The sequence below is a fragment of the Vulpes vulpes genome, chromosome 1, assembly GCF_048418805.1.
Source record: "Vulpes vulpes isolate BD-2025 chromosome 1, VulVul3, whole genome shotgun sequence".
Lineage (NCBI taxonomy): Eukaryota > Metazoa > Chordata > Mammalia > Carnivora > Canidae > Vulpes > Vulpes vulpes.
The window spans coordinates 104,594,463-104,606,902 of NC_132780.1; the positions used below are offsets into that span (position 1 = coordinate 104,594,463).

General features: G+C 38.8%; 1 protein-coding gene across 4 annotated transcripts in view; it reads left to right on the plus strand.

Annotated features, from left to right (window-relative positions):
* Positions 1–12,286, plus strand: part of TMEM45A (transmembrane protein 45A) — a 69,519-nt gene extending 57,233 nt beyond the window's left edge. For all 4 annotated transcript variants that reach the window (XM_072721848.1, XM_025989935.2, XM_072721837.1 and 1 more), the window contains 2 exons: positions 2,367–2,512; positions 6,842–12,286. In XM_072721848.1, coding sequence (XP_072577949.1) covers positions 2,367–2,512; positions 6,842–6,935 — 240 coding nt within the window. In that variant the 3' untranslated portion in view covers positions 6,936–12,286. The remainder of the gene's footprint in view (positions 1–2,366; positions 2,513–6,841) is intronic.
* Positions 12,287–12,440: the final 154 nt, after the last annotated feature.

Sequence of the window (12,440 nt, forward strand, 5' to 3'; positions counted from 1 at the left end):
TTTCTTTCTTTCTTTCTTTCTTTCTTCTTTCTTTCTTTCTTTCTTTCTTTCTTTCTTTCTTTCTTTCTTTCTTCTTTCTTTCTTTTCTTTCTTTTTGTTATAAAACAGTAAACCCTTGACTGGTAGAATTGGTGATGACCAATGAAGGTGACTTAAGATATTTATTTTAGAAGCTCCAAAACACAATTGTGCCTAGTGCGTGGAAGAAGAAGTCGCTGGGACTGTAGTCAGGCAGCCATGGATCTGGAGTCTGCTTCTACCCTGTTAATCACATGAGTGTACACTATATATTCTATGCTTTACCAGCGGCAGGTAAAGTTGAATTGGGATTTGAAAGATGGATGAGAGCCACCAATGTGTTGGGCTTGAGGTTTAGGATGAGTGATACTCCTTTGCCTCTTTTGGTCTTAGCTCCTATATTAGTATCCTAGGGCTACAATAACAAAGTCCTGCAAATTGGATGACTTATCTGATCTATATATCCAGTCTATCTATCCAATCTATCCAATCTATCTATCTCTATCACTGTTCTGGAGGCCAGAAGTCCAGAAATCAAGGGGTCAGCATGTTGGTTCCTTCCTGGGGGCCCAGAGAGTGGCCAGCCATCCTTAACATCCCTTGGTGTATGGCAGTGTAATCTCAACCTCTGCCTCCATAGTCACACCTGTGTGTTTCTGTGTCCCTGTGTCTTCACATGGCCTTCCATAAAAAGGACACCAGTTATTGGATTGAGGGCCAGTTCTAATCCAGTATGACCTCATCTCAAGTTGATGATATCTGCAAAGATCTTATTTCCAAATAAGGTCACATTCACAGGCACCAAGTGTTAGGACATCAGCATGTCCTTTTGGAGGCACACAATATGACCCACAACAACTGCTAACCCTTACCTCTGGGAGCTGTAGCAAATCACTCCCCAAGCCGGAGTGGTTGGGTGGATGGCATTGGGAGGACATTGGTAGGACCAATAGGTAGGAACTGGGGAGCTGGTGCATAGTACATTACACTCAACTCTCCCTAATAGATACTTACATGACATAATTTCTCTGCCACCTTTCATGAGTTGCTGCAAGAGGAAGGCATGAGAAGCATGGGAAAAAGGTATCTTATTCTTGAAGTTATTATGAGGACAGAAATATTGTGAAGTTTATGTATGAATGAGGTTGAGATGCCCCACACACAGCAGTACATCTAGCAGGTGGTACAAATGGTAATTCTCTTTCCAACTAAAGGGAATCCTTTAAAATGGGAAATGACAAGTGATTAAAGCCTAAGTCTTGTTTTTTCCTTTTACTCATGTTATTTGAAATTTCAAACAGAAATGGAATTAAAGTTTCACTCAACCTTATGGATTAAATGCTTTCTTTTTTGTTCCTATAACATTTCATTTATTAGATAGGTGATCCTGGGAAAATTATGAAGCCACCCAATTTTCTCATCTGGAGGATAAAGACAATAATACATTAAAATGGGATACTAATACCTCATTTAAGGGCCATTTTAAGGAAAACTCCCAAGCACTGTAACTGACATGTAGTTAGCCAATATGGTGGACATTCATACAATTATTCCTGTAATTATCTTGGTATTATATTTCATTTTGTTCTAGAGATCTGACATATGTCCATCCTCCCATCTGTCCATCATCCATCCATCTCTCTCTCTCTCTCTCTCTCTCTATGTATCTATCATCTTATTTTTTGTTGGAATAAAATTTACATAACAGAATTAACTGTTTTAGAATATATAATTCAGTGCCATTTAAGTACATTCATGATATTGAGCAACTCCTACCTCTATTCAGTTCATTGCCTTAGAAGGAAAGCCCAAGGACCCTGAAGCAATCATTGTCTTTCATTCTCCTCCCAGTCCCTGAAAACCCCTAATTTGCTTTTTGTTTCCATGAATTTACCTATTCCAGGTAAGATGAATATTTATTCATCTTCTTGTTGATCGTAGGGGAAAAGCTTTCAGTCTCTTATCGTTGAATTCATATGATGTTAGCTGTGAGCATTTATTTAGTTTTGAAACCTTTTTTGTACCCTAGTGTTGAAATAATGGAGTGAAACTGCACAACTAAGAAACCTGGCACATTATCCGAAAGTCTGCTAATCCATAGAGATGATTCCTATTCATATTTTGAAAATTGATCTTCAAATATCCTTAACATTTTTTCCAAAAATATTACCTGGTAGATGCTATCTGTAACTAAAGCAGGCAGTAAGGCCTGATGTCTTATCTGTGGCATCTCAGATAATCGGAGTTACCGTAGTTAAGATTAATCTTGGAACCAACCATTTTGAAATGTACTATCTTTGGGAATGTGGCTGATTATTTTAATGTGTGCTTTTTGTTTTAAATTACAGATTGGTTTTGTCCTTTATCCCCCCAGTGGAGGTCCTGCATGGGATACAATGGATCATAACAATGTTATGTTTCTTACCATATGCTTTTGTTGGCATTATGCATTAAACATGGTCGTCGTTGGAATGATTTATGCCTTTGTCACTTGGTAAGTTAGTGATTTTTTTGTTCATATAAATTCTGTTCCTTGGTATATGATCATCGAGACTTAAAAAAGGAACTTCATTCTTTAGTATTCCGTAAGACAGGGTAATGTACCAGAGAATTATCTGCAAACCTAGCAATTCCCCCTTGAAAGAAGAAATGCTGGTTTAAAGTTAGACTCACTCAGAAGTGTCTCAGCTGTGTCTCTGACCTATGTGTCACTCCTCAGCACACTTTTCTGGGCCTTCCTGTCTTTGCATAGGCTGTTTCCTTTTCCAGATGGTCTTCTCCATCCCTGCAGGGAGCCCTCCATTTGCCCACATGTACATCAATCATAGCAATTCATAAGCTTGGTGTCATTTTTTAACCAACATTCATGTATCCCATCAAATTTGAGTCCATGATTAATTTCACATTTATTCTAATATTTCTAACAGTAAGATTCAGTTGAAAAATCACGTTTTTAGACCCTGCTGAAATGTTTCACAATGGATGAAGAGCAATATAACAGATTGACAAAACACATAACCTAGCTCTACTACCTCTCATCGGTATGGCTTTGGGCAAATTACGTGAACACATAAAGTCTCAGTTTTGTTGTTTACAAATGGGAATAATAATAGTACCTAAATGAGATATGTATTTAAACTGCTTAGGAGATAATAAGGGCACAGCAGAGGTTATTCTTCTTGTTATTCTTGTTCTTTTTATTATTTTCCATGTTCTCCTCCTTTTACTTCTGTATCACAAAATGCATAAGGTACAGGCCCTATGGGGAGAGACAGACAATTTAGATACAGTGCAATAGGTGGAAAAAGTAGAAGAACAAAGCACTATTGGAACCCAGAGGAGGCTTCCTCTCAGTTGAGAATTAAGCTTTAGCTTGAAGAATGAGAAGAAATAGAAAGAATTGAACACCGTTTCTGTCTGTAAGGCTGCTAATACCAAACTGCAACGGGCCTGGCTGATTCCAACTACTAGGCCTGCAGGCTCCACACTTAATTTTTCAGACTGCAGCACTGACTTAAATCTTCTATATCTGCAGTCTTCATTTTGGTGGTCATGAGCTACCTGACTATGTGGTTATGGAGCACTTGACATGTGCCTAGTGCCGCATACAGTGCATATCTGTATATGCATAGCGACTACCATATTGGGCAGTATACATCTAGTAGGTTCTCTAGATTCCTAAAATGTGGTAGCTGCTTCTAGGTCCAGTGGGGTCTCAGCCTCTTCAAAAACTAGCTTTCTACTCTTCTCTCTCAGGTCACCTCTCTTGCTTTGTGCTTCTTTGAGCTCCACTGCTGAAGCAGCTTTGGTTCTGGGTCTCTAAATAAGAGAACTATTTTCTTGTCTAGCTCCCAGATGTCTCTGCTAAGCTTCGAGTCAGTTTACTTTGATCTGTACTCACCTCCTCTAGAGATCTAAGTGCTTTGGGTACTGGGAGATTATAGCTTCTCATTAGATTTCTCTTAGTTCTATTTCATTCCCCCAAAGCATGCGCATGGCTGTTAAGACTGGCTCTGCCATTGAGTGAAACTTGGCTTCTTCCTCTGTTGTTCTAGGCTGACATCTGGGCCTCATCTCCTTAGGGGCTGGGCAACCTCCAAGAATAATGGCAACATTCAAGGAGCCTCTCTAGCTCACGTCAGCTCCCTTCCAGAGCCAAAAGAAGACTACTGTCTCTTCCTGTTTCAAAAGGCTTCAGACCTCTCTTATCCACTTACAGTTTTCTAGAAACCAGAAACTCCATGTTTATTTTTTCCACCTTTACCTTTTTGATCCATTAGTGCCTTCTACCTGGCATATCCAAATCAAATACCCATCTCCTCTATGAAATATGTTTCAGATGCTTTTCAGTTTTGCTCTCATATTGCTCTTGGAAATATAAGAACAAGAGCTCATGTTGTGAGGTATGTTGATAGAAACTTAAGCAATAACTTAAAAATTATAAAGATTCAGTACTGACTTTTGGTGAGGTCACGTGGCAGGCTAATTCAGCTCTATAATCATAAGGAGTTTTGACAATCTATCTTTCAGGGTTTGACTGTAGAGTAGTTTGTAATTCAGTCAGAGGTGAGGGATTTTTCAGGGCATTATATCAGAATTTGACAAAGTGCAAAGATCGCCATGGAAACAAACTGGATTGTGGAACCACAATTCCCCAAATCTCAGAGAAATAAAGTTTTACTTCCCAGCTTTCCAGAACAATGGCTCAAAGGTTGCCCCTTTCACCCCCATACCTGCTGGTACCAGTTCTGAAATGACAACTCATAGGAGACACTTATCTGTTTGGAAATTTTATTAGACGTTCTACTGTATTTCATGTTGAAACATCACTATTCATAGGACTATTTCAAAAGCCCCTCTCTATGGGTAGAGAAATATTTCCCACTTTCAGGCTGGTTTCCTTAGCAAGAATTCAGGTGAACCATTTCAAAGAATAAAATAGAGATGACCAAATTCCAGGCATATGATGGTTAGGCTTCTGAAAGTTTGATTTCCAAATAGACTCTAGAAGTTCACCCAGAGTCTTGGCTCTGCTCTTTCTCTTATTGACTGAAGAAAACATATAGGAGCAGAAGCTCAGATACATCCTAACCCTAGTATCCTGGACTAACATCATTCCAGGACCTAGCAATTATTTGTACTTCCTGTTTATCATTCTAGCCTTTCATCTGTCTCCAGCAGCCATTTATGCATGTGCCAATACCCAGGGCTACAGGCTTCAGATAGAGTCTGAACATGCCTCAGCTTGGCTGGCGGCGTATAGCAACAGCAGACACAACCCAGAAAGGAGGAGTGGGAAACAGGAGGAGTCACTAGGGTCTGGGTTAACAATTAATTTGTAATAAGTTGCCATGTGTTTGTTTTATTTTCCACAAGAGCCATCAGGAATGCATCTAAGTAATGAATTAACAGTTAACCCATTTCATTTAGCATGTATTGAGGTTGTGCAATGTAGAGATAAATGTGTGGATCTAAAAAATGATGTAAACACTGTCCCATACTTTAACTTATATAAGGCTATTGGTCTTTCACAAGAACAGTGCCTTGGAGAACTGAGGACATTGGGAGCAACATCAATAGTCAATTAATAATCAAGGCAAATTATTTTGATTGGTTTCCTTGATCTTGATGAGTCAATAGTCATTATTGGTACCACTCAGTTGTATATTGGAGGAGTTAATGCTGAGCTGAAAGTGACTGAAGAATTAACCTCTATGAATAAGTGAGTTATATGGACTCTTGCAGATTGCTCCAAAAACCATTGATTAACCAAATGTGTTTTGAGCCACTGTTATGCACCAGACGCTGTTCTAGGCTCTGGCTAGCATTAGGGCACTGAAGAAGATAAGGTCTTCGCTCTTATGAAATTTATATTCTAGTAGGATCTAGAGCACAAGTGAAGTCATTGGATATTCATAGGGGCAAGCCAGACCTTCACTGGAAGAAGAAGAGAGGCAGAAAATAAGGGATGCAGATAGGCAGGTGAAGTGTTTCACAAAATGAGAATGATTTTGATGATTTGGCGTATCAAACTTGTTTGTGTATTCCTATGTATTTTTAGAATTTATGTTTTATTTATATGGTCGTGATACAATGTCTTTACAAATAACTATGCACAGGAAAAGCTTTGCTTAGTTTTTGTTCCATCAGAGAAGTGGAGAGGCTGCTGAGTTTCTTCATATCTTCTAGTGTCAAAAATTATGTCACTGCTTCTCCTAGACCTACAGATCTCTTAATCTATGAAACAATCACAAAGGTGGAGGACACTTCTTCCAATTCCTTAGTTCGTCCTGGATCACTACATGGACCATCATCACATGCACTTGAGCCGTCCATGGCCTGCACAAAAGCACCCCTCTGAAGGCACAAGTCGGACCAGACTTGACATGGGGCTTGCCATGGGGAGGGGGTTGCCTTCATGCACTTCCATGAGAGAGGGCTTCTTTTTGCAATATATAGCTAGGTGTGGACTTGGAAAAGTTCTCTCTCCACTGAGATCAATTTCATCTGGGCTTGCTGCAGCCCAGAGATTCTTTTGTTTGTTTTAGAAATGATCAAAGCTATGAATAATGAGGCATTTTCTGATGCCTAATCAAACAATCATGTTTATACATTTAAAAGCTGTACTGTATCTGTTTACTTATACCCGGCTTTAATCCATGAAAAGTTTTCAGGTAGCTCCAAAGCCAAATAAAAGTGATTTTCTTTTTTGAGTTGCTTCTCCCATTTGCATAGATAATTTGGAGTTTGTTGTATTATAGATACACATTGTTCTGTAATTTTATTAAACAGCATAACATGAGATGCCTTTTTTTCTCCTCAGGTTGGTTAAATCTCGACTTACGAGGTTCTGCCCCTCGGAGGTTGGACTCCTGAAAAATGCTGAGCGAGAACAAGAATCAGAAGAAGAGATGTGATTTTGATGGGCATCTAGTCTTTCTGGGTGAACTTCTTTTTTGGGGATTTTTTTTGCTCATGATCTTGTTTCTTGACCTTTTGCTTGGAGAACAAGAGGCTAAGGATGATTCTTGGTATATTGTTTGTATTTCCAGTTTGGTTAAAGCATTTGAATTCGAATATTTTATTTTTAGATTTGAAAGTACTTTGGATGATAAATGCATTTTGCACATTGGTCATGGTATTTGGGGCCTGGAGCGATCATCTGAAGTTAATGTCCACACTAAGGAAAAGTGTTTTATTTGCCTTATAGATATCTTCAAGGTTCCTGGGCTTACTACAATTTGTAACTCATTGACATGGAATTACACTTGTTTATCTTGTTACTGCAATGAGAAATAAATGAATGCAGGAACCTTGATACAGACACTTTAAGTCTTTGTTTTTTCACTTCAACTGTACATCACCCTTGCACCATGAAGAAGGAGCAGTGTGACAAATTCCTTTTTGTGAGACATCTCCTTCTGTAGTAGCCGAGATGTCCCCTGAGGAAAGTAGCCAGCAAGTGTCCTGAGTTGTGCAGTTTTTTAGAGAAGACAAAAAAAATCATCCCTAGGATCTTGGATGCAAAGCCATGAGAGATTAGGAAGGGGGAGTTATGATGTCATCTATAGAGTAAAAGCTAATCACCAGAGCATAGCATGGTCACCATACTGTCTCCTGAAATAGGAGGGGTTAAAATAAGGTAAAGTATTTTATGGAATACTTGGGTAAAAAGTCAGGGCTCTCACCTAGTCTTGAACTAAATAGCCTTTAGTAGAGAGTCAAGAAATTTTTTTCTAATTCTGGATCTATAATCAACCAACTTCTAGGACTTTAGCGATCACCATGTCCTCTCTAAAGTGAGGGAATTGAACTGGATGAGGCGCTTTCTGGCTGTCATATTTTATGACTCTAGAGTCTCTGAGACAAAGTGAAGGCAGAGACAGCTAACTGGTACAATGTTAATCAGAAAGGCCAGTCTCTGCCATGATGGAACAGGTAAGGAGGGCTTCGGGAATCCTTGAGGACCAACTTGAATATGGAAGAACGGAAGCAGCCTCGTAGGCAGCTGGAGGTGAAATGTGGGCAATTAAATCCTGAAGCTCCATGGCATTCTGGAAGCACTGACAAGTCCAGAAACCTGCCCCAGGCTAGTTTTATCACAGTGATGCAGGAGAGGGAGGTGAGTAGATTCTTTAGGCCAAAGAACTGGGCACATTCATTCTTCTTCTTCTCCTTCTTCTCCTTCTTCTTCTCCTTCTTCTCCTTCTTCTTCTTCTTCTTCTTCTTCTTCTTCTTCTTCTTCTTCTTCTTCTTCTTCTTCTTCTTTTTTAATGTAAGGATTAGAAAGAACTGATGCGGGTGCCTATAGGCTTATTTTGAATAATACAACAAACCTGAGTGCACTTCTGGCATATGAAATGCCCACATGTGTGTGATGTCATCATGTAATCATGGCATTCTGCCCCATGCGTGTCCTCTATCTTTTCTAGTCCAGCAAGTTTCTATAACTTTAGCAAGTTTGTGTTTCAAAAGCGTGAGCTGTCAGCTGCATTTCATGAAAATGGCTTTGCTGGTACATAGGCCTGAGCAGGAACTCTGGGCATAATTAGCCTAAACGAGGTGAAGGCTGGAATTTTGAAAACTGATACAAATATTTTAGCAGCCTTTATGAGAGAGCAGAGATGTCCATTCCTCTCGTCTCTGGACAGAAAGAATGCAAGTGAAATGCAACTCTGTGAGTTCTCAGTGGGAGAACATTGAGTTCAGGTCTAGTCCACAGCCTGAGGCTCTCTGCTTGTAGTCCCTGACATGAACAATAAATTTGAACACCACTATTGTAACTTTATGAAGCCTTTACCAAAGAAGGAGTGGGAAAAGTTGCCCTTCTTATTTTTATTCGTATTTTATCTCAACTCTTCTGAAACCCTGGGGTTTCGATTCCTAAGCCTTTTTCAAACTTCCTTTGTGGCTATCTAGTGCTTCATTTGTCACAAAGTGAAGAAACTCTTGTATATAATTCAGTCCAATATCAACATTGGCTGTTGATGTGACTCCAACACCTCAGTAATTTCTATAACCTCCAGTCTCCTTTGCTTGGAAATGCGCAGTGCAGCCTCTGATTGCGTTAACTTGCATCTTATTGTTGAAATGAGAAGTTGGGTCATGACCACTGTGGTGTACTCCTCATCATTTTGTCACTATTGGGCTCATTAATTGAGGCTCTACTGGTTGTCTTTGGGATATGGATTCATAGGGTGGTGCAGAAGTAGCTGGGGACTAAGGAACCATGAAAATAAAACTGAGAAGTGAAGAATTCTCCCTAAATTCGAGGACTCAATAGATAAAAACATGAAAGAAAAGTTCATACAAATGGAGAATAGATCCAGAAATCCTATATTCTGTCTAATGTGAATTCCAGAGAGAGAGAAGATGGGAATTTCCCCCATGTAAATGGCAGTGAGGGGAGATTTTTGCTCTAAGCCTAAGGAGGTACTCCAAGAGATGGGCAGTGATGAGGGTGACTGGGTTTCTGGACTAAACTAGTGAAAATGGGAAAACTTAATCCTTTTTATATTTTAAGTTCCATTTATAAATATTGAACTTATATTCTTGCAAATATAAACACTCGATTTTAAGGAGACTTTGATGTTAGGGCACAATTTTACATTCAGATAATTAGATTTCCCTTTAAACATCTTAAACTCTATTTATGAATTAAGTATTTTTGAAATTCTTCCAGAAGGAAACTTCAGTTAACTGACAAGTCTTTCCAAGTTGTTGCTATTCTTGCAAATCTAATGTATTAACCTTAAAATATGGAGAAACATAAGTGTTTGTTTTGTTTTGTTTTGTTTTGTTTTTGTTTCTTTGAGTGGGGAGGGGAGAGGCAAAGGGAGAGGGAGAGAATCCTAAGCAGGCTTCATGCCCAGCACAGAGCCCGACACAGGGTTCAGTCTCACCACCCTGAGAACATAACCTGAGCTGAAATCAAGAGTTGGAGGCCCAACTGATGGAGTCACCCAGGTGCCCCAATGTGTAAGTGCTCTTAAATGTTCTGCTACAGTGAGTAAACTTACTGAGATTTCAATTTAAAATCACAAGCCTAAATCTGTTACTCAATTAAACATTTGTAAGTTAGACTTGCAAGACCAATCAGCAGAGACACAATTATTTTCAAAATTATGAATGCCTATAGTGCTAAACGTGTATAATTTCTTTCTTAACACAAAAATATTATGAGTTTGAATCTCTTCAACATTACTTACTTCTTTTTTTTAACTTAAAACTTGCCTTTTTATTTTATTTATTTATTTTTTTCAATCATTTGAAGATTTTATTTGTCCATTTTACAGGTGAGAAAACTCCGACACAAAGAGATTAAATAAAGTAGTCCAAGGTCATTTAGGTAGGGAGTGGTGTGTCAGGATTTGAATCCAGGAAGTCTGACTTCAGAATCTTCATTCTTTTTTTTTTTTTTTTTTAGTTATTATTTCTTTTTATTGGAGTTCAATTTGCCAACATATAGCATATCACCCAGGGCTCATCCCATCAAGTGCCCCCCTCAGTGCCCGTCACCCAGTCACCCCAACCCCCTGCCCACCTCCCTTTCCACTACCCCTTGTACATCACTTACTTCTAAGTCTTTCCATGATAACATAGGCTTACTGTTAAGGAGGTGATTTGTGTATGACAGGCATTGTGGGAAATATCTAGTCTGCCCCTTGAGCTCTTGGATCCAGATACTGAATGGAATAGGATTCTTGGCAGTGATCCTAATGGCACATGCTGAATCCTGTTATTTATGGTCACTACATCAGACTCTCCACTCGGGCTGTCTCCCAGCCTTTTAAAGCACAGGAAAGGCACCATCCTGAGGGGGAGTCATACTTCAAATTACCTGTCTTTTCCACCTACTCATGAAAATCCGCCACCCTCGCCCAGGCTGTCATGTCACTTGATGGAATTTCATTATTCTTTAACTCTAAAGATATTTAAATATATTTCCTTCTAAAAGTATAAAGACTTCTGAACTAGATGTTATCCTACACTTTGAAAAATATATTTCTTATTGGGTAAGACTACTCAATTTTTACAGATATTAAAGCGATAGCCTAATGAATTCTAGGTCACTTTTCTTTGAAGTCAGTAATTCAGCTAACAGCCGTGAGATTAGATGTCAGTGTTTCTTAGCCTACTGCTGCTGTAAAGCAGGGAGACTATTGTTCAGTTGTGTGCGTGCGTTGTAGGAGGAATTCCTATGATTAATGCAAAATGTTAAAATAGAGGTGAGAAAAACACCTCTTACCTCTCATGAACTTGGGCAATTCTGGCTGTTTTCAAATGTCCTAAGGGAGGATTAAGGACTTTAAGTAAGAAGCTTGGGTGGAATCCAAAATAATCCCTTCTTGATGATTTGTGTCTGAAGCTAAAATACATACAGGTTCTAAAATATATAGACAGAAGCTCACCCAAGTAAACAAGAGGCTTGGCAATTAGAATGGAACTCTCTTCTCCGAGGAGAAACCGACCCGGGCTCCTTTGCCTCTCAGATCAGGTCCGAGGTAACTAGCATTATGCTCCAATAAAATCACTTCACCTGAGTATAATTCACCATGCAGGTTGCTGTCGTACTGTCCAACAAAACCCTTGGACCAGTCAGGCTGACTTCTTTTCTGGTCCCCTAAATATGTTTAATTTCTGTATCTGTGTTGTATTAACTACCCTGCCTCCCTGGCTCCTTGAAGCTTACCTTCTGGAGATTCTTTGAGGCTCAGTTCAAAGCTTTTTCTTTTCTACTGCTTCATCCTACTCTTCCCTGCCTGCAAGCTCATACAGCGCTAAGTCCAGAGTGGCATCGGATCATGTTCCAGCCAATTCTTCCTTCTTACTATTTTATAATCCCCTAAAGACAGCGATACTTTGCATGTGTGTGCTTTACAGACTCGGACATTTATTATTATAAAACCAACTGGTTTAATAAAAAGCATTATGGTTAAAGATAATTTAATACAAATGCATGTTAAAATGAATGTAAATTGTGATTCTTTTTGACTGCAAACAAGTGGTTACCCAAAGAAGAAACAAGATCTCCTTAATGGTTATAATAAAAGCCTATCCCTGAGAAGTCAGAGAGTATTACACAGAAGTATTTATATTGTTCTTCTACTACATCTCATACTTGCTTTTAAAGAATCAGAATTTAAACAGAATATGAAAAAATAAATTATAATCAAATATACCTGTATAAGATTTTTATTGAAGACATGATTAGCACTGTATAAATGCCTGAATGTGAGACTATAAATAAAGTAAAATGTTGAAGGACTCTGCTTTCTCAATTTTAGAAAAGGGGAATTTTCTGAAGACAAGTGTTCAAAGTTAAAGTGCAAGGACTCCACTAATTTCACACACTGCTATAAACAAATTGTAATGAAATGGAAACCACTCTTTTTAAGGCAAACATGCTTTCTAATATGAAA